We start from the raw sequence: 23275 nt of genomic DNA on the forward strand, positions 1-23275 counted from the left end.
TCTTTTTAATTATAGGAAATGCGTTTTTCTAAAGTACATAATCTTTTGGGATTGACTATATAACCAATACATCCTTAATCGTTTGATGGACGAGAGGTACATTAATGTTGAAATCAGAGATAGAGAATTTTGTAAGATGTAATGATACAGAATATGAATCTTGGACCTCGCATTTGACCGTAGGGCTCTTCGACGTATTATTTGATAGTCCGTGAATTCAAACGATACTCTTCACGTGACCTGGAAAATTCAGCGTCATACATATGCAAAATCAACGGACATTTCCATGAGGCTTTACAATGTCGAGTGTTCTCCTCCACGCTTATACCGGACGCTGCAGCTATTTTGCATCAATATAAACACAATTCAAAAATGTTCCATCGAGACGTTCATTATTCCACTGACCCGACTCCTCGCTTCGAACGGAACCTCTAAAAACAATGCGGATTGAACGTTTTTATTCCTCGGTCATGAAACGTAATTAAAATAACAGTCTATTCTCAAATAATTTTTTACGTCACTCGACGCCTACGGTGGCTCGCAGCGAGCGTTACGTTTCAAAGGAGGAGTAGCGTAATCAAGAAATACATTTCCAAGTTATTAAACGAAATCCTCTCTGTTTAACAGCGCGTTCGTGAAATACTATTTCACGCTTATTAAGCTCCAAATACTTATCGTTCCTTTTAACGAGATTTTCTCTCACGAAAAATTCGCCCGCGCCCCACGGAGCCCCGGCGGAGGGGGACTTATCTCGACATTCCGTACTTGATAAAAAAATTCCTCCGCTAATTGTAAGTTCGGCACGGGGAATTTCAATTCCGTCAAACAAGCGGCGCCGAACGCGCGCGCGAATAGGATAAACAAATTTTCTCTTCCGCGAGGAACGGAGCGGCGGAGATCATCCCGAGAAGTTTTTCGTGCCCGCATACGCGACGGACGATTATGAAAATATGAGGGTGAACTAACTGGTGGAAACGCGCGTCGCGCCGCACCGCCTCGCATCGCGGAACCCGCGAGAAAGTTTAGGTCGCCGTACTTCTTCCTCGTTTCCTGCTTCTTCTGTATCTACACGCTCCACTCAATTCGAGCGTAACGTCGCGTAAGCGCTTTTACGATCGTGTTCGTGCTACGATAGCAACCACCGCGCCGCGTCGAGTCCTCTCTTTCTCTCGTTCCCGGAGTCTCAGACGACTCCCTCATTCGATTCCATCGTCGAATTTATCGACGGAAAACAACACTCCGCATTGGCAACCATCCCTCTCTCCCTCTCTGTGCCCGTCTCCCTTTCCCTTCGATTCTCCCCGGTTACTCGCCGCCCTTTTTCCGCCCAGGAAATAGGTATTTCATCGGCGTTCAAATTGACTGCAAAGTCGTCAAAGTCGCGATCGATTTTCCCTGCTTTTCTGTTTTGCTCGACGCCGCAACAACAACCCGTTCTTTCGCTTACTTCCCGTTCCCATCATCATCGAATGTCCGCCGGCATTAATTTCTAACGACGCGACCCGTTTTAACGGCTGACTTGTAATTTTCGTGCTCCGCAAAATCTTCGTCTCAAGCATAAAATAACTTCCCTGTTCTATTTCTGATTTCGCGAGAAACGGTTCTGGTATCAGAGGAAAGTTTCTATCTAGGACGGAGCTTCTTTCGCGTAGAATTTTTCCCAAGCTAACTCTCCGTATCTGTCCGATAGCGATGACTGCCCTAGGTATCAACCGGGATAGGAATAGGAAAGAGTCCATGTGACTGCAACGCTTGCTCGAGTTAGCTCACGATCGGGTTTCCACAGAGCTCGGTGCCGACTCGTTGCAAACGGGTTCGCGCGGCAGTCTTAGATTTGCATATGAAAACCAGGAAGTCTCGACGTTCGCCTCTTACGAACTCGAAGAACCGGGTTGGATCGTTGCAGGTAGCAACCGGGAAGAGCGTCGGCTGCGTTAGCAGCAACACCGGCGCGCAAGCAACGCCGCTGCTCTTCCTCGGTCGCCTTAAATATTCAATGACGTCACGTTCTCTCGACTCGACATGCAGATTAGCAATTGCTAATCACATGTTCCATCGCGCCGGGGCTTGATTTCGCCTTTCAGTTGGCGTTCGTTTCTTCCAATCCCCTTTGCTCAACTTGCCGTTTTATATTATAGTGTAATTTTCCGTTTCTGAACGTCGGCGGATCTTTAAGTTAATAACGACATCGTCGGCCATTAAAGTTGTATAACGTCAGTTCTCTCGTGTTCAATATGCTTGTAGTATTTCTGTAATGTTGCCCGCTTTGTACGCGCACGGCAATCGTGGCCCTTAACGATTTTTCTCTGCTAAACAATCCTGGCCGTTATAATAAAATCCGGAAAGCTTTGTGCAAATGGCTAAGTGAAAGCAAAGCACAAGACGCCGCTGTTAGGCGCCGGGGGTGGGGGCGAATGGCGGAAAGAAAAAGCACAGTGGAAAAGAGAGGATGGAAAGGTAAAGTTACTTTATGTTTCTTAAGTTTCCTTTTAACCAGAGCAAACCTAAGTCGACTGTTCAGCCCCGTAAGGTAACTCCATATAAATGCAAAGGGATCCACGGGTCTTTCATGTTGTTAACGTGCCTTTTCCTCTTCGCCTTGCCTCCTCCGCACGGGCTCCTGCCTCCACGGCCTTTACCTCTGTTCGCGTCACTCTGCGCCGAGAAAACGGATACGAGTTTGTCGAAACCAGAAACCCATTAAAATCCGCAAAGACGGGCGACCAGGTCCAAGGAAATCCAACAGCGTCTTATTAGACTACCGGCAAAGAAAAGAGAACGAATTTTCTGATTTGGCTACTTTCAACCGACATATTGCGATTCGACGAGTACTTGCGAATAGAACTTCAATAATCTTGATCGAACTTGAACTGGCAATAAAATTAATTTTTATGTTACCCATAATATCGTTTATCGAGCGGAAAGGAAAATTATATCTCCAAGAGGAAATGTTCTTTGGTCTCGAGACACTTAAAATGGAAAGTGTCCTGACGGTATTGGAGGATAATTCGTTATTCGCTCGTTTATGGTTAATCTCAGCGAGGGGTCACGTTCTAGGATCGAGAATTACGATTTCGCAAATGATACCGTCCATTTCAATCTGCCGGTCGCGTTTTCTAATTTCACTTGGCGGTCAATTTTCTCGACCTCGGAATCGTCTACTCATTCCCCCTGTTTCCTCGGGTTTCGTTATTCTTTCTGTAACGCCAGTTGCCGGCTCGCCACTCCCTCCGGTAACCGTTGTTTTTCCGGTGCGGGTCTTTAGTTTTAATTACCATGGCGCCCTGACGTTTATTGCTGTTTCTTGCGGCGCTTGTTGAGCCTAAGGGTGAATTCGGGCCGAGTTTCTCGAAGCTGCCAGGGGTCTTGGCGAGTCTTAGGGTGGCTCGAAGTTGCCCGAAGATGAATTCCCGAAACTAGACAGCTCGCGAAATGAACTTCCTCCGCCGGGAGACGAGGAGAAGAAACGTAACGCGATGGATGGCATAATTTTTCACGAGTATCACCGCAATCTTAGCCGTTAGTCCTCACTACTTATCAAAACGTCCCACGATGATTCATTAAACGAGAATTACGTGATTCGGTAAAATAAACAAAATTAGAATCATACACGATTATAAAGGATTTATTTATTTATTTATTTGAGAAGACATAAATGTTGGAATAATCGTGTGATGCATCCAGCATTGATAGAGGAAAATAAGCGTCGACGAGCTGCTCCGCGTTTTCCGAGCATCGCCAGCTAAATGGTTTAGGCGACTCGATACATTCTCGAGTTCGAGTATATCGTCGGATCCCACTTGCTCGAAAGTACTCGATACATTGTGCTGGCTGGCCACGAACCTATAATTGGCTCACCCTGCAATAAAGTTTCGTGCGAGAGTAGCTTAGGTATCTCACGAACGACCTATCGGTGATATAGTGACGATAACCCCCTGATACCTATCCCTTGTTCTGGGTCCTTCTCACCCACTTACTCTGATTTACTTCTTGAACGAGCAAAACGTGAGTTCGCTAACGGCTGCTACGCCGAGTAAACCAGCCTCGGACCTGTGACTCTTTTCCCGTGTTACATCGCTCTGCGAAACCCTACCTGCTTACAAGTTATGCTCATAAATGCTTCACAATGAATAATGTGTTGGCAATTCCGATACGTGTATCTGGACAAAATAAAAATTTCCAAGGACGTGTATCAACGAAACACCGTCCGATCTTATCAATTCGAGTTTAATCTTTGATCGAAATAAGAAAGAAACACTGGAACCAGGGATTAGCATCTCGCGGTCGGGACAACTAATCACGGCTTAGCGCTCGGATAGCAGATTGCTTGTAAGTCTCGTAGGCCGCTCCATTACTCCGTTCCCGGTTTTACTTGGGTCCAGGGTGGCGGCGCACGCCTCGCGGCCTGCATCCTAGATGATGAATGAGGGATTAATTCGAACGCAGCCGCAACACCGCGCCGCGGCGAGAAGTTTACGATAAATTTAAAGTTTCTTTAAAACAATAAGTTCCCAACGGCAGAACCGAGTCGATACGGGGAAACCGTCATCTTTCATAATCGATTATTAACGAACGCAGCGCCGTTGAAAGAGGGAAAGTTTTCTACTTGCAAGGCCGGCCTGCCGGTGGTGTGCTGCACGTATATAGAAAAGTACACCGCGTTGCGTTCCCGGTGATGGACGAGCACCAGGTGCGGCCAGGCCCATACTTAAGTCTCGTTCGATTAATCGATTGCGCCTAGAAATAGCCTCAGCTATGAAGATGGTAAAACACGATGACGACGCGACGGGCAAGCAACGCCATCACCGCGTCTCCCCGTCCTCTCCTCTCACGGTTGTTCTCCCTTCCATATTTATCTAAAGCAGTTGATACCTACTACCGTGTAACTGTTTTATCAAGACCCACTTAAACGGTAACGACGTTGTTTACACGCGTACTCGTTAATTACACGTTTCGTTTAATTTCTGCCCAACTTTATCCGTTAAACCGGACACGCGCCGCGGCGGCGGTTTTAATTTTACAACGACGACGACGTATGCTTGCTCGGCTTACCGTTACGCTCTCTTATATTCTTTAATTAAAAACTTTATGCCACCCTTATATTCTCTTGGATTCGCTCTCCATTATTGGACACTATGAAACCGCGTATGAATAAAAAACAGTTCATTTTCGCTTGGTAACTTGAACGACCTAACGTTCGCGCTATTAAAGCGGTAGAAAGAAGATTTTCCGTCATTTTATTTAGCTTAATTAATCTGTGCCATCCGATTTGATCGCACAGGAGGGTGTAATAAAACGATCGGAAATGATCACAGAGCCAGACATTAGGAGCAAAGGAGCCCTCGGAAAATCGAATCGCTTCGGTTGCATCTATTATATTCTTCCTTTTATCTGGCGTCGTGCGATCGGATTCCAACGCGGCAGCGACAGCTCGATTCGTTTCTCGTTGGCCGATGCCGAGAGAGTAAGAGCGACGGTGGCAGTCGGGGAATCCCAATTCCCTGAAAGATCGCATTGTAATCTTCGGCTAAAGCAACGGGGTGGAACAACAATTACGGATTGTATACGATCGCCGTGAAGAGGGTGATTCCCGGGCGGGAGGGATAGGTTGCCACGGTCCCGGTCCCGGTGTACCGAGGAAACCCTCGCGCGTACGTACGTACACGCGTGTGCGCGCGGCCGCAGAGTGTACGTGTATGCGTGTAAATCAATTGTCGTGGTAACCGCAAATCCTCGCGCCGCGGCGTGACGCGCGTAGGTGCCGCCAATGCCTCGGAGCATGACGGTGAACGAGGGAAACGGAAGAACTTCCATCGTCAGGGAGAAAGAGAAAAGAGAAGGAGAGAGAGAGAGAGGAAGATGGAGGATCTAATGGAATTTCCCGGAAAGTGTGAGAAGAAGATTAAAGGGTTTATTTCCAACGCGTTTTATAACTAAGAAATTAAAAATCGATCGTCCGAGTACCGTCCAACCGGGAATATGAATCTGTGTCAAACGTAATAGAAAGAATTGTAATGAGTATCTTTCCGTTATTACATTTTTTTTTTTTGCAAGTGCTCCACTGTTCCTTTGTCCTGTCCACCCTTTGGTTCCTGTAATGTACTTCATCGTCCACTTCGAATCTTCTGCCGCTTTTTTTATTAAAGCTAAAATAAATACCACTTTTTTAACCCATTCTTTTTTAATCTCCTCCCCTTTTACTGTCCTCCGCGAATACAGTTTCTCGTGTTTCTTGTAACCGTTAAGAACAAAGGGACGTCCTCCCGGCAAAAGGAGGAGCATATTTCGCGTATCATTAATTTCCCAGCGAGTTTTAATTAACGGACCCGTTGCGCGCTCCTCTCGTCCGCCCTTTTTTTTTTCCTTCCGCGGGAATTCGTTCGACGCGCAACGTAATACAATACAAATTCAGAACATTTTCGAAACTCGACACATTTTAAACGTTACCCGACGCCCATACGGAACGGCTAGACGCCCAGCGCCGCGCGCCGTTGAGTGACACGCGGCATAACTTGCAATTTGGTAACTGCAGGTGCTCCGGTCACGCTAAACCGCAGTTTAATTACTATACCCGCGTGAATTGGCTTGCTGGCAGTACTGTCACGCGCAACGGTGTGCAAATTGATCTCGGCGGCCCTCTCTCGCTTTCTGTCTCTCTCTCTCTCTCTCTCGCACTCTCGCATTCTCTGCGTTGACCTCCTCCCTGTCTCTGACGAGAGCTCGCCTTGATCAAAATCGTTGAAAAATCCTCGTCACCCGTTTCATTTACGGAGATTCAAGTCTTCCCGTTTGAAGATCCTTTTTTTAAACAAAAAATCGTTCCATCGCCTGCAGCGCGAAACGTAAGTCACCCTTCATCACATGCGTTAATATCTTCTTTACGCTGCTGCGCGTATGCAGAAATTTCACTTGATCAAGATGCGACTTAAAACACGGATATATCTGGGGTAGCGGATATTTCGAGCTTTAAACTTTTTCGAAGCTTGCGCTGATTACATAAAATTGTATCGGAACGAAACGAACGGAATTGGTAATTCGGATGATCATGATTCATATTGTATTTCGTCATCAAAGTGTTGAATCACCGTTGAATAATCAAGATAATAAGAACGATGACGATTTTATTTGCGTCCGAAATCATATTAAATTGTTATTAAATCACGGGGCGAACACCGGAGGGATGGATAACACGAAAGGGGGGGGGGAGCAGCGGGACGTGGTCGAATCGATTTTAACGATCGTAGTCTATATTTTACGGACGAGGAATTACTTATTAATTTATCATATGTATGTACAGGTATTCGCTGATAATTTATGCCCCCTCACGGGCCCGGCGTTCTCACATGTTAATGTTTTGTTTGCAGAAACACGGTTACAGGGTTCCAGCGTTGAAATAAATATTACTTGCCAGGGAACGCTTAATACACTTTTGCTTTTTATTCATTTATTATTCTACTGTCGTCACAAATTGTCACAATTGACTGTACCGTTAAATTATTCGATATTCGCGAAACGCGTTACCTCCTGACAGGGAAAACAATTTCTCGTTGCAAATCAGACCCGTTACAGGTGAGAGGGTGGGGTAAAGCTGAACAAAAATATGTGAAAAAAAAAAAAAACGTTAATGAATCGAGCGCGATCGATGAGAGGAATTTTCAACGAAGGATTCGTGAAATCAATTTTAACAGTTTTAGCGTTGTTATCGACATTGCGAAACGTCGATGCGCTCAATAAAGCTTTCGGAAAAGCTTTCAGGGCTTTTAATTATTTTCATTTTTCTCCCTTTATTTCGACTTGAAGGAGCTGCCCGGCTCGATCGAACGGAGCGTTTGCACCCTTTTTCTTCCCTGCGAGAACGCGGATCCTTCGCTGGCACTTCTGACGAAGCTCCGGGTTCGAGGGAGGAACGAAATCCCCGAGCCGTTCGAAAAGCACAAACGGAACGGCTGCCTAGTCGGCGTTAACGATAATTGACCCGTCGGAATTGGCTGCGATTGATAACTTAATTAGAAAAATTCCTATTTCATTTCATTGCGAATCCATTGTCTCGCCCCCGCGTTGTACACGGACCTTCGCGGGCAGCGAGTCGCGTTACGTAAGGGAACGCTTTCAGGAAGAGAAATTGCGTTGCTCTATTACCGGAGAAATAAGGCTCGAGGTGCACATAGAACGGAGCCAGAGTGAAACCGTTGATACCTGAGAAGGTAACGAGGCTCTCTAATGTCGTACAGTTGATTTATCGCGGAAGTATATTCTGATCTTAATGTTTCACTCTTTCGGCGAGTCGAAGGTATACTGACTACAAGGGAGACAAGCCGGAAGTATCGATAAAAGAGGAGAGCCCACGATTTGGTATAGGCGTCGTAGTCGTTCGGTGCTTCCTAAATTTTTGAAAACGATTCACCCCGGTTCGGAACGATCGCTCATTTCTCGTGTCGATAGGAAGGCAATAAAAAGTTATCCCCGTTAAACGAGCGAGTCAAACGATTCGTTTTCGAATTATCCCCATCCCCCCCCCTCCCCATCTCCCCACGGATCGGCTCGTTATTCGAGTAAGTTTCACGGGAGAAAGTACACGGACGACCGTCCTGAAAAGAATCGACATGAAAGGGAAGGAAGGCAATCGCTATGGGCGGTGGGAACAGTGCGCAGGCGACCGCCAAACTTAGTTAAAAACTTTGCAGTCAGCTTGGTATTCCAAGCTCGCTTACCAGCCGAACCGTTCGTGGAGGAACAGCACGAGGCGAGGTGAACGGAGATAGAGGGGGACGGGACGAGGACAGACCTTGATGACGCTCTTTCTTCTTTCTACGATTCGCCGGTTTCCGATGCCTTCATCCCAGGCGTTAGCAAAACTATTTTCAAGTTTTCGTGCAGTTTCCGAGTCGGCGGCGTGAATGCACGAGTCGGGACTGCTAAGTGGCTTGTGTCAGTGGCTTCCTCCAGCCAGTCTTCCAGAACTGTGTTTAACGCATTTTGCCTATGGCCATGACTTGGCAAAACTATAGGCAGTTATAGATTGAGTCATTCATTGCTAGAGGTGTTTATAGACTGATATAACACTCGGCTACTATATCTGAAAAGCAAGCTCGTATTTGACAATTATATAATACATACATTGATGTAAATTAACAATTAGCCTCAAGAATATACAATATGTTTGTTCAATTGTATTAATTATAAGTAGATTCTTTTGACCTGCATTTAGCTTTCTTTGTTCTTGATTTAATTACAGATTTCATTCCGTGCGCGGGACGGAAATGCTGTTACATAATAGAAAAGCGGGAGTGTTGTTTTCCATGAACAAAGCGTTCCCCCGGCGAAGTAATCGCGGGGAACGATTCGTTCGCGTAGCTCACAAAGTAGAATCGTCGGATCTACAAAGTTCCCCGAAGGTAGCTACGATTTCTTCCGAGCGTTATCGCAACGGCCATTAATTTCGATCATAAACGATCCACGGTGCAACTGTACCGTAACCGGTTTATGTCTGCCAGTCCGGGCACTGATCCTGATCCCCGAAACATAAAACTCGTTCAGGAAACGTCGTCGCGCGATTATACTCCTCTCCGGTTGTTAGTAAGTCATTTTACGTTCGCGAGAACGTTGCACCCGCGGGAAGGCCACAAAACTGTTTTTCTTTCGGGCGAGAAAGAGGCAGGGGATGATGATCTTCACGAGTGGCAATCGGCAGGCATAAAGCGCAGATGAAATCACGATCACCACTTCAAGGTTTATCGTCGCGTTTCGTTAATGGGGTTTCAATCGAATACGTCGCCTGTTCTGAATCTCAAGGACTTCGTTTTGTCACTTTCTTTTAACAATAAAATCAGTAGAATTGCTGTGCAATGAATATTCTTGAATGTCGAGTCAGATTTTTAAGAATCAGTAGAGGAACAGTGGTAGTCGAACGATAGCTGTCTGGAATCTTATTGCAGCGTCTATAGAAATCCATTGTCTCGCTTCCTTTCTATACCCGTGTACCGGCATCGACAGTATCGTATTATGCCCCCACGACTAATGGAGATGCTAATTCCGTGGCAGCCGCCATCGGGTTCCTTGGAAGTAGCGGGTTGGCTCAGCCGAGATGCTGTTAGTAAGAGGAAGTGGCGAAGGGATGGTGACTCTTCCATCTCCGAGTCACTTCAATCTCCTGCAATCGTGCGGAATATCATGAATGCCGGAGTATATCTCGATGAATGGCTCGAGTCGGAAAGGTGGTATTACCAGAGGTAGGACGCGGAGAGAATGGTCCATTCGTTCGATTGATTGATTTACGCTCGTAGCGCGTGCGAAACCAGGCTACCATAAAGTATCTTATCATGTTAGCCCACGCATTTCGTCACGATAATTGTTAAACAGGCGAGACGCGCACCTGTCGAACGCGATTACGTTCACCAACTATGATCCAGTAGAGTTTCATCGTGGCTCAAAGGAGCTCTTAACGTTTGAATCGCTTACGTCCAGTCCGCGGATTTTATGCATTTACAAGAAAAAATTGAATATGCAGAAAGTATGAACGATGTGATGCATAAAAATATGCAAAACATCAGAATTAAATGCACATCGTAATGTTTAAATGACGAAACAAATGCAATATTTTAAACGATTACCATAAATGTTTTATTTTGCATAAAAATTCATACGTACGTTAACCGCGTATAAAGTCCGCTTCTCCTTTTGGCAGATTACTATTCCCCATACCTCGACCTCGACCACTGCCTTACCTCCACCGTCATAAACTCTTCCGCCTTCTTCTCCGGTGCCAACCTCATTCTTTCAATCTCGCATTATCCCGCAAATTGCTTGCCTACTCGACTGTCCCGAAAGTCCAGCTGTCCTCTCTTCTGCCTCGAGTCGAGACGCATCGCGCTCGATATTCGCTTTTTCTATTGCTCCTCTCGAATCCTCTTTGAACCATCGAGGACGATTTCCTGTCTTTTGTCGTCGGCCTCTCATTTCCGTTCGGACTACATTAAACGTTTTTCGTGCGATTTATTGTTCCGAGGGTCATATTTCATTCTGCGGGTAAAATCTTCTCTGCAACCCCGACAAACCAACGCGAACTGTACGATTTGAAATCTTCGTAAAAACAGCGATTTCAGTTCAGCAGAATTTTTCTTCAATTAAGATGATTAATATGAAAAAGTATCCACTGTTTAAAGAGTGCCGTGTTAATTATCAACAAAAAACGGCCATCGATTTCACAAAAAGTACATTAATATATTAAAATGCAACGAGTAACGTCGCGAACGTACACAATTACATAATTGAGCAGCTTTTTTATATATTTTTTCCCCTATTCTCGAACGTTCTTTCGTATCTCAAGTCATCGTTCCGAAAGCATTGAGAATTCAGAACCGTGCAATGCCAGCGGCAGCCTTAAATTAATGATCTTGAAAGCCTAAAGCGCCGGTAGACACCCTGGAACAGGAGAATGCACTCAAGGGGTGACCGCTAGCTCCTAAGTCTCTTAGACCATGGTCTGCTCCCACCAGCCCGCGCTCCGACCCCCCAGACACCGTTGAAATGTTAGTAAACTAAATATCTTATTAACCCCTTAAGCTGCCACGAGTTAGGCCTCGTGTTACGCTCCGTGGAACTTTTCCACGGCTTATATCCCTGCTTAAAGATTCATCGACTCTCTACTGGAAAATGTTACAATGTTCCTCAGTTTGCTAATGTTCGCTTATCTACAATTATCAATACAAATCGTAGTAAAGACAGAACGAATTATTTGTGTCTTACAAATTATATTAATGTAGACAATTTTATATAAAGAAGACATCTTTCTTAGTTTTGCTTCATTTACTTATGCCATTTCCGCTGTAAAAAATCGAATTATTAATCAACGTTGGATTAACAAAGCCAAGCTTTACGGAAGGAACGTCGCCGTCCTCCCTTTGTTTTTCTTTTCCAGCTGTCTCCTTTATCATCGCCGAAAGCGGCCATTTCCAGATTACCGAGGAGCACTGAGCGACCGGTCGACGAAAGTTAAACCGAAACTTTCGGCTCAGTGCCACGGAACGAGCAGAAATGTACATTAAGCAGCAGTACTTAAAACATAACCGACTATTTCATTAGCACCTTGTCTCTGTACCCGGCGCCCTCTCGCTCCGCCGAGTGCTTAAACTGCTCTCTCTCTCTCTCTCTTTTTATTCCCCCGCTCGTAATTCTCCTTGGCCGGCGATCTTGTACGTCCTCTTCGTTCTAGACAAACCCAACGAACCCGACGTTCTACGGGAACGTAAAAATCAGCGTTGTCTGCTAAATTCTCGTTAAACCTCGCTCGCAATTTACCCTACTCCGTAATTCGGCGTGCGTGGTATTACGTTGATATTAAATTATTCCGAAAGCGAATCACCCATTTATTAGTTAATGAAAATAGTACAAGAATGCTATGAAAATTTAAATGTCGTTATTGCCAACGCCGGGCGTTATGTTAATATTAATACAATTCATGGGGTTAGGGGATTATGTTTCGACGCGTATCAGATTATTTGAAAATTATATTAACTAGAATACATATTAAACTCACTAGTCTAAACTCCGAACTATCATATGACGTTCATTCTTTCCAAACAAAAACTGCAACAACCTTTTTAAGACAAATAAAAATTCTCTTACTCTTCAATAAAATCTTTTTTTATTAAATATCACCTGTTTGAGTAGCCGATTACAATTCATACATTGATTGCCATTAATGTACTTAGATTGGTAGATTGAGTTGTATCAAGGGTTGAATAGGAACTCCTTAACTGAGGCAAAGGAAAGGGCGAAGACGAAGAAGAAAGGCGAAACGGCGGTGGGTTACGAACAATCGATACTTTTTCATTATGACTACCCAAGGCAATTACTCCGCGTCATGGTAAAAGTGAGGCACCTAAATGTAATTAGTTGTCGTCGGCAGGGCGCTTACCTAGGCGGCACCGCGCCGTTATATGCAATTACAATTTAATTTTGTTTCCCGGCCGTTATAAACGAGTGTACTTCATGGGCAGCTTCCTACATTCGGGCGGAACGCGCCGCGTCGCGTCGCGTCACGCCGACTTTTAGCGATCGTTTTAACTAGAAATTTCGTTCAGGCCCCCTTCATTTAGGTCCCTCGCTACGTCCCCCGCTTTCCTTTGATTCGATATTTAATTATGTCCTTGACCGTGAAGACTCTTGATTAAGTTCCATCATCGGTTATATACATAGTTATAGTATACATACATATGCATTTTTGTAACTGTATTAAATTGATTTAAATGATACTCGAAGGGGAGAGCGATTCAATTTTCCAATCGGATTTTTCATTCGTGAACAAAATAAATTTCAAGCAAATGCATACAAATGACGGAAGTATTATACGGGGGCGAAATGCGTCGACACGGTCCGGTATAATTTGCCGCAACCCTTTAGCGGTGAACGGATCTAGTAATTAGAGTTGATAAAAATGTATCGTCGCGAGGCGCGCGCGTGTCCCCACGTTAATTCGCGAGATTATACGAAAAATGAATTCGGCCAATTAATTCTGAAGGGGCGATCGGTGCCCGTAACGATAAAGCGACATTAACGTTTATCGTTATTACCAGCGAAGTCGTAAGTCACGACGAAAGACCGTGGCCACTCTTTTACCGGGAGAAACGAGCGCGGTTTAAAGGTAGTATCGAGAAAATGGAACGGGCACGCCGGAAACAGAGAAATAGGGGAAGGACGGCGCGAAGGGGACGGTGAACCGAGGAGGGGGGCGAGGGCGGTGAGGAGGGAGGCTGGAAAGAAAGAGTGGCCCGGAGAGAAAGCCACTGGAGGTCCGACGGCTTGAAAAACCGCGCTAAAATTCTTCCGCGAGAGAAATTGTTTTCCGATATTGGATTCGCATTGGTCCCGCGCGTTTTGCGGCAGTGCATCTCAAATGAACTGAAAAGGCAACCGAACCAGGCGGCGAGGCGAGGCGGACACGTAAGAGTGACGAGATGAAAATAAACGTGTATCCGCCCGCGCGTCGCCGTCGCCCTCCAGTCGCAACAACGTCAATCCCGATACACTCTTTCTAAGCCAGCTTTTCCGAATTCTTTTTTTCCCTCCCCTCCTCCTCCTCCTCCTTCTCGTTTCCTTTTTTTTTTTTGTTTTTCTCCGTTCGTTTTCAACGCGAACAAAAATTGCTCGAGATTGTGTCGCAGCCTATAATTACAGAGAGCGGCGTATGCGCGTGGCTATGTAATTACAGCGGCCGCGTTCGGGTGCAGCTTGCAGTACAATTTAGTAGCAGTAATTCGGTGTGGGGTAATTGTTTGTTTATCAGTTATCGCCTCGCGTTTGCATGTCGCCTACATTTAACGATATCCGCTGGCCGTTCGGAATGTTTGTAGCTTTAGATCAGGCGTAATTTTACATTCCCTTTTACCGATTTTACGTAGTATTCGTCAATTTCAACTTATTAATAGATTTGAAATTTCTATTGGCTGTACGTATAATGTCCTCTGTAATGTTTTAACCGTCTTGTAATGATAGTCGATGCCAAGTAGTGTGGAAACAGTTAATTACTGTTATAGTTGACACAAAAGCTCTGTTGAACTTTTCGAGCGATATTTACTCAAACAACAGAGATGGAACTGGGAATGCATATTCAGAGTAAAGTGCTGCTAAACTAGGCAATGAGTGCGGCGGTTGGCCCGGGTCGACTTTCTGTTAACTACGGCAAAGGACAGTTAGAATAAAAAGTATGAAGAGGAGAAACTCCTTGAAAATTGTCGAAATTTATTTATTTAACTATCCAACGACCCAACAATGATTATTTTAATATTGAAGAAGTGACGATAGAGAAATGCTTTCAATTATTCAAAATCGTGAATCTTTTAATTAAATCAATATATCAAACCCTGAATTTAAATGACAAATTAGAAGACTAACACCGAATACGATAGAGAATCATCATTGAAATAACACTGGAAACGAGAAACTGTCGCTAGAATTTACCCCAGCCTCGCCCACGGAAGTGGAAGCTCGTTTTCTCCGCGAGTGTTCATAAAGTTTATCGACTCGATGTGTACGGGTCCCTTGCGTCACGGGCAAGCAGCGGCTCTAAACCGAAGGAGCTCCAAAGATTGCCGATCGCGAGTGGTAACCGTAGCTCACAGACAGTTTCTCCTAGAAGTTGCTAAACGAACGTAGCCATATCTTCCCTTAGATCCTCTTAAAAGAGGAAACTGTTGCAGCACCGCTACGAAAAACGAGTTCGCCCATCTCAATGATTTTATTGACTACGTGCGGTCGACAAAGCGTCATAGAAATTCGTCTCGAGTCGTATTCCACAAATAGAACTGAAATCGGTGCTTCGGTGAATTTTATCAAGTTCCGAGCCACCGAGAATCTACGCCGGTTCAACGGCGTGTCAAGAATTCGATTCGATCCCGATTCGTTTCGTTGTTTGACGGGCATTTATCTGCGAGATGGGCCTTTTGCCAACGAGCCTGATATCTCCAGCGACTATGAGTAACGGCGACGTGCCGCGTAATTGCTTATGAAGCGCGTTAAAGAGAGAACTCGTAGGAGAGCACGAGGCTCGCAGTGCCTTAAAGAGGCCAACTGTTGCAACAGTTGTGCAAAAAGTCGACTGCGAGAGCGCGCCGCGCCCGGCTCCGAAGTCTCGACTCCGCCCCAGACACTCCCTACTTGTACAGATGCTTACACTTCGTCGACGACCCACAATGCCTTCCATCCCCCGCGAAGATACATCCTGCATAATTTACGCACAGTCAGCGGTGTATCTAACAGCCAGGAGCTTGCAGGACCAGAGGAAACTCGGTTCGGGCATCACACGCCGCGTAAACACCGAATTCCTCTTGACTTCTCCCTACCGTGAAATGTCTCGCCGGTCCTGATCGGTTTTACTACTTCGCGCGACGTCTCACGCATGAATTTCACAATCTCCTTCTTCTAATACAATTATTATACTAGCGGATTTTTATTCAGAACATTCGTGATATCAGTTTTATATAGAAATATCTTTTATCAACTGACGTTCGTGTAATTCATACGTAAAAGAATAAATATTCGTATTTTCCTCGTTGAATAAAGAATCACGTCTGCGATTGTCAGCTTAAAAAATGTCAGTGACATTTGTTCAGATTTTACATGTTGATAGCGCTCGTAGGCCTCGGTTTTCAACTTTTGCTGCTCGAATTCCGGCAGCCAGGGTGCAGTGGACCGGTCGCGATCATTTGACGTTGTGGTCACGTCCGCGTATTTCGTGGTACGTGATGTTTGCGAGGTATCCGCGATCATTAAACTCCGAGCGACGACGTGCTGCCGCAGCTACACCGTGGTATCTTCCACGGGCGCAGAGGGAGGGATGCGGACCGAGCAGTTTCCCTGCGATCGTTCGAGTTTGTAAAGAAACCGACACGAACCAATTATCAAAGGTGATAGTACGTACGGACGAGCGGCCGGCGCCCTTAACAAGGTCCGCCTCTAATCCGGGCAGGATTTACGAGTTTTACGAGAACTCATTACGGCTGCAACTAATTGGCAAACGGGACAAAAGGCTTCTTTCATGGGTCATGTAACTGATTCGGTGGGACGGGAACTAACGACGACTTATGTAGTTTATTTCGGTTTTCTCTTGTCTCCATCAATGGAATAAAACGTGTCGAAATCTTTGCTTTCTGCCCGAAGCCATTCATTCTTCCTTTAGTAATCGTAAAATATAATTATAATCTGATCTAATAGATGGAACGGACAAAAGTGAGAATTATATTTATTTGTATCTATATCTATAGTCGAAGTTTTAGTAAATATTCATTTCCCCAGAATTCTATAGTAGGAATAACGTTTGGAACCATTAGAATAAATGATTGCGTATACAATGTTTGCATTTAATTATCAAAGTAATCAATATTACATCGCGTTTCATACTATCCATCTATTATCGTCGAAGAATTAATACTATAATAATGATAGAATCATTATTGATTCCATTAGGAAATTGTATTTATTCCAGTGCTAAATGTGCATGCAATTACAGCATTTCAATAAAGTTCCGAAATTATTATGTAAAACCTGTCATAGGTATCACATAATTACATTCATATTAAACAGTCGAATCTATTGAACGGAACGCGATGATTAAATTTTCGTTGGCGCAAACCAGCACTCAAATGTTTCATAATGCACGTTGATGTTCCCAATCGGTTCGAGCCAGCCGAGATCTCTGTACATCTTGCAGTTACTCGGTTTTCCCGTAACCCGGTTTCTAACGAGTGCACGGTAAATTTCTCACTTTGAGAATATGAAATTCCACGTCGCTACGGCGCGCGCGGCCGGCGTTGTAAAAGCGAACGGAGTTACCCTTCTGCTGCGGCAAAGGATCGGGGGTGGATACAAGTCAGATAAGACCGGTAGAACAATATTTTCCTGGCGGGCACTTTGTCAGAATCTCGCGGCTAGGGTGAAGATTAGCGCAACCTAGATAACTACCTTATAAAACACTGAACCCAGCCAACGAAGCGCCGAAAATATTGCCCCGCAAATTGAAAGGTACTGCGGGATGTGCTCGCAGGCTTCTGCTTCCAGCCGGTTTTCTTTAGAATGAAACAAGTGGTGCGTAGATTGGTAGCAAATTTCTTACATTAGCTGCTTGCATTAGTATACGGTATGTAGGAAATTTTGAAGAATAAAGCGTATCAATTGATGTTTTTTAATATTAAAATTGTATTTATTCAATGTAGACAATTTGTTTAAAAAAATCGTAATTTAATTTTATAAACTATAGTAATGTACGTTAGATTAAGGTTTTGAAAATTCTTAACATGTCCACTGCTATTTTTCTTCCTTTACTCTTGGACTTTCTTTCCCTATAGCTTTCTATCTCTCTTCTTGTCGACCTATTCCCCTCTAGTCGAGCGAGAGGAACGAACTTACTCGTGGAAAGTCTCTTGACGCTGTTCTTCTGTAAGATTTCCCTGGATTTCGTATTCGCGAGCAAATCGTCGACGAGTTGAACGGGAAATCGGCCGGTATAAACACACCCAATCTTCTTTGGTTTCTTGCTCATCGTGTTTGAGATTCCCGACGAGAGTACAAAAAACACGGTCTTCGTGATTGCTCCGCTCCGTAGTAATTAATAGAAGTGAATTTCCAGGAAAGAAGTTCGATGTTTGTACAATGTAATAGCAAGGTTTCGGTTCAAACTGAGCTAGCTGTGTGCAGCGGAGGCAGAGATGAGAAAGTTTAGATCGAGAAAACCGAGAATGGAGAATTAGACGTTCTTCGTTAAAAATATTCTTAACTATTGAAAGTGGAACGTCATTCCTATTTGATGTTATCACAGCTATTATACAAAAGTAATCTATGTAATCCAACGTCTTAAAGGGAACCTTTTAATTAAGAATCTGAAGTTAATTTCTAATTCAATGCCGATTAATCATACTCAACTCGTTAAATACTGGAGTTAGGAGAAAAATGCATAGAGCCTTTCTTATAGAGGACGCCAGTGCCTACAACTTCCGTATAAAAGTTTTTCGTTAGCGTGAAGCCATATACCTACTTCACATCCCTGCGTCTATAAGATTGTTACACATCGTCCTTTACGTCCATGAATTAAATACACGATATTCTCCAGGAGCCATATTTTTTGCTGTTTTCGAAGAACGCGATATTTCATATATACCAACCTAATGGAAACACCGCTGCACGATTTCTATCGCGATCGAATAACGCGTGACACAGAGCTCATTGAATTTTGTTCGTTTTTTTTTTCACGGAACGAAGTATTATCTCCCTCGAGGGGAAACGAGTCGATGTAGTACACTCAAAACAGTGGTGGAATATTCTCTACACCCTTTCGCGTTGTTACCCGGTGCTACGATCCCCCGACCCTTTCCGAGCCGGGGCTGTACAGGAAAGCGTAATTATTTCGCAATTTACTATCCTTCGCAGTATGTAGATTTAAAATAACCGTATTTACGGTGCTTGTCGGTGATGCGGGACACTCCAGGGTGCGGTAAATTAATTCACGCACAGAACACGAACGCGGCACACAGTCGTATCACAAGATGTTGCGGTCTGGTCCCATCGGCTTGTGAAATGAGCCCCGATTAAGTCTCTAACGGTAGATACGGGAGCTATGGACTGTTCGCCGCGATACAAAATAGTACAAATGAAGCAACAAATTGTCTAATATTAACCGGTGTATAGAATGCAATTGTTTGTTAATATAAAGTTGGATGAGACATCCGAGGACACTATATTCGAACGATTTAGACGAGTTGCATAATGTCGTGGCATTAGGAATAGGTACGTGGGCAGGACTTGGCTCGGTGCAGCCGAGGCACCCAGAAACGATTCGGCGTGTGCAATGGGTTGTAACGCTCGGAACGCAGCACGCTTCGTCCTCGCGAGCTAGGGACGAGGCTCGGCGCGGCGGCGACGGTTGGCTGGCAGCCAGCGGCTGCTTTACTTTTACTCGACTTTTCCGCGGAAAGAGAACGAGATAGGACGGGGCCAAATACACACCGGGACAAATATATTGACGTCTCGGAAAAAGTCGTCGCGTCACCGAATATCCCGCACATAACTCCCGCAATCGCGACGGGACAAATTCCCCTTTCCTCGTCGCGGTCCGCTTCGCGAGACTCGGCAATGCTCGCAGTGTGACGATTGTATTTTTTCCGGATTTCTCAGAATAACAATAAATATAATTGACAGGTGGTGCAATCTGAATGCGTTAATGAATAAATGTGATTATTTCGATTTGTTGTATCTAAGTGGATAACGAGAAGTTTGTAAACCGGAAGCGATATTTCAAGTCGTACTGAATGTACCGTTTTTCGTGCGACTCGACGTAATGGAGAATAAATATTAAATTGGGTACCGATAAGAAGATAGCAGAAGGTAAAAGGGCGGGAGAAAGGAAGGAGGATATGGAGAAGGGTAATCCCCCGGTTCGACGGTCTCAAAGGCCAGTTGCATTCTTTTCTCCGTGGCTCTTATACGGGTGGTCCATTTCTACGGATAAAGGAATCAACCGGGGACCTGGAACAACGGCGCAGAGAAAGGTTAACGGCGATTTAATTGGCTGGTTGCATCGTCTCGGGGCTAGAAAACGTGAACTAATCCAGCGTAGCCGGACAAGCTTGACCAAGAAAGTGCCCCATGGTCACTAACGTCAGGCACAGACTCGGCCCCTTTTCTTTGTTGCCTCTATTCCTCTGCGAGCTTCCACTAACAGTTTTCCAACACAGAGAACAAGAGACCGGGAGAGTCACGCTCGGCCGGAGCCGTTTCTTCTGCTTTACGGTTTTAATAAATCTCCGCGGGGTAATTCGCGGCGGTCCGACCCGGCATTAAACCCGCCGCTACCGGCTAGGCCACTCGGCTTGCTCGACGTCTACGATATCGCGTCACGATATGCCGACGATTCAATCGTCTAACATCCTCTTAACGAACCGTAAAACGTATAAAAATATAGAAAAACGTAACGGGTTGTTTAAACCAGCTGTTGTAACGGACTTAATAAAAAATAAATCATCCTTTTTATAGACGATAAGAGGCTTTGCGGGTTAACAACGTGCCCGTGTAACAACCCCGAAGTTCGTGCTGCCCTAACGCGTTTCCGGCTTTCGATTTTCGTTGAACGACGTTACACACGCCCGCGTAATCGTTCGCCGATAGGCAAGCAATTTTCAAGGATCCGAGTTTGTGTTTGTGAAGCGAATTTCTGAAACCGGTCCTACGGACCCTACGCCGGGCGTTCTTAACTCAATCGCCAAAGAAAATCGCTGTGTTGCGGTAATGTTTATCGAACATGATTTCGGTAGGTTCGCGGGGATTAAACGGGAGCCCGGCCGCTTTAATGAACCCGAGCGATGCAGCCGAGCGGGCGAATTTACGCCATTACCACACAAAGGCACAGGCGTTACGGTAAATGAAAATTTAATCTGAAGATCGATCCCCGTCCGAACCGTTCCGCCCGGCAATACGTCCATCGAGCATTAATTCGCGCCGACTTTCACTGATTCGTCGTTATTAAAACCTCCCCTAAAAAATTTACAATTCTTTTCCATTTCCCGTCTGTTTTACAAGCTCGCTAATACTCTTCGTTTCTGTTGTTTCAGGTGAGTGATGTTCCTCCAGTTTATACCACAGATGTTGGTAAGAGAGACTTCGTTAATTTAAAAATACTCGTTTCATAAGAATCAATGCGATCGTCTATAGTTTATAATAAACGTTCATGGACGGAGGCATCGTAATAAAAGTCTTATATCGTTTATACGAAAATCCGTCTTATTGCTTGCGATGACATTTCGTCACGGGGGATTCGATACACTCGTCGGGAGGCACGCGGCGAATAAATTCGAATTATTCCGATACCGGATAGAGCAGATCCATTTTAAAGAGAGACCGGGTAGGTAGATAGAGTATTGAGTGCAACGAAGGGGTGGGTGCGACGGGGGAAAAGAAGGTGCAGGGGGGGGGGTCGAGGTTGAAAGCGAATGGCCTAGTACAAGGGATGGTTCGTAGCCCGGGGATACGTTCGCGTTTCTAGATGAAGAAGGCACGGAGGAGGGTGCCTACCCCAGACGATAACTCGATCGGACATCCTGAGGCGGACGATGCGATGCAATAGTTTGTATCCGGTGGAGGGTGAGCCATCTCCAATCTCAGCCACGAAGCTGCGCCGCTTAAACAGCCACGACAGAAGCCATTACTTACTACCCACCCCGGGTCGGTAGCCCTCGGCGTTACGGAAGAAGTACCCACTCGAATTATTTTCACCGATTTAGCGCTCCGAGTGAGAGTCGGCCGATTTTTTTTGCTCCGGATCATTAGAATCTGTTCTATCCGCTTTTATTCCCGGGTTCCGGGGATGCCAAGCGAAGGAATACTTCGTATCGTGGTAATCCACCGAGAAGACTTTAATGGACTCCGTTAATCCCATGAATTGATCTTTCACTTTAGGAACGATTAAACGATAGTCCCGGAATCGCTTTAATCTTTTAACGGACAATAAAAACACTTATTAGCCGATTTTAATTGAACGTAACCCATCAAATTAATGAAGCGTCGCTCGTTAGTTTATTGGCTCCGGCGAAATTTGTGGAACGGGTTACGGTTAAACCGCGGTATAACGTGCCTCTTACGTGGAGACAAATCGCTCGGGCGACACTCCGGGGTATTTATCGGATACGTGGAAAAATTGGCAATCCGTTAAATTTCAATTTCATGTCGCATTACGTTCGCCCGTCCTTTTCTAGATTAGTAGGCCACGCGGAATGTCAGATTTATCGCGAGCCAGCGAGCCGTCTCTCGAATCCGCGTTCCTCGCATTTATATTCGGGGCGAAAAACGATTTATGGTAAAATTCCTGTGACGGTTAATTCAATGAAAATTCAAAGACGAAAGGAAGATAATGAAATGGAGGTAAAATTCCACGATCGTAACCGTACAAAAGACCGGGCGAAATAGTTGGACGAGTCAAAACCCCCTCCCCTCCACCCCCCAGGGGGTTTTCGGTGCGGCGCGAGGCGTAGGACGGGCGCTGCGCGGGGGGAACGTTGAACATTTAACATTCAACGCGTATGATTAGGCAGTCTGGCGGCGCATAGAAAATACGGGCCGTTCTCTCCGCAAGGTATATAGAAACTGGAGAATGAATTATGTAAGGCAAAGTACTTCATTCGTCTTGCTCTTGTTATTTGGTGGGTGTAGTTAAACTCCGCGTATTACCGCGTCTGAAATATCGCCAGTAATTTTTAAGGCGAACGTGCCGTCGACTCTGCGAACCCCACCGCCCACCCTCCTCCTCCTCCTCCTCCTCCTCCCGCCTCTTATATATCCACCCCCATTTCTTCGGAGAGCCCTGTTTGAACGTTAACCACGGGGTGGCAACCGGCGCTCGCGCGCCGGTGCTGCGCGAGCCTCGGAATCAACGCGAAATTTCACGGACCGTGGACGCATTTTTTTTTGCGAAACTCTTTCGCGGCGCGGAATATTTCTCGCCGTCGCGTCACAGCGGCAGAACGCATTCCGACAAGTTTATTTTACAAATTATTTTCCTTCTCCGCGCACGGACGTAGCGTTAGCGGAACCGCGAGCGATATTTTTCCTCCGCGAGTTTCGACGTTTAAAGAGGGCGAAAGAAAGCCGGGCAGGAGGGGGGTGGGGTGGGGGGTTGATGCGAGTGGTTGGCGAGCGAAAGAAACCGGAAAATTCGCGTTTAACTGTATATTAAGAATTTAAAAATGAGTAACGTTCGACAATGGGGAAAGTTGAACCGCGCGGTTCGTGCCGCGAA

The 23275-nt window shown here is 45.3% G+C and overlaps 1 protein-coding gene across 9 annotated transcripts in view; it reads left to right on the forward strand.

Moving 5' to 3' along the window:
- bru3 (CUGBP Elav-like family member bruno 3) overlaps positions 1–23275 on the forward strand; it is a 547126-nt gene that overhangs the window by 377307 nt on the left and 146544 nt on the right. The window contains exon 1 of one of the 9 annotated variants that reach the window (XM_018027375.2): positions 21096–21132. The exons of 7 other annotated variants lie outside the window; for them this stretch is intronic. In XM_018027375.2, the coding sequence (XP_017882864.2) occupies positions 21103–21132 (30 nt within the window). In that variant the 5' untranslated portion in view covers positions 21096–21102. Of the gene's footprint in view, positions 1–21095; positions 21133–23275 lie in introns of those variants that run through there. One more of the 9 variants, XM_018027384.2, reaches the window with a different exon arrangement.

Source organism: Ceratina calcarata, unplaced genomic scaffold, assembly GCF_001652005.2.
Source record: "Ceratina calcarata isolate Rehan_Ccalc_2016 unplaced genomic scaffold, ASM165200v1 scaffold422.2, whole genome shotgun sequence".
Lineage (NCBI taxonomy): Eukaryota > Metazoa > Arthropoda > Insecta > Hymenoptera > Apidae > Ceratina > Ceratina calcarata.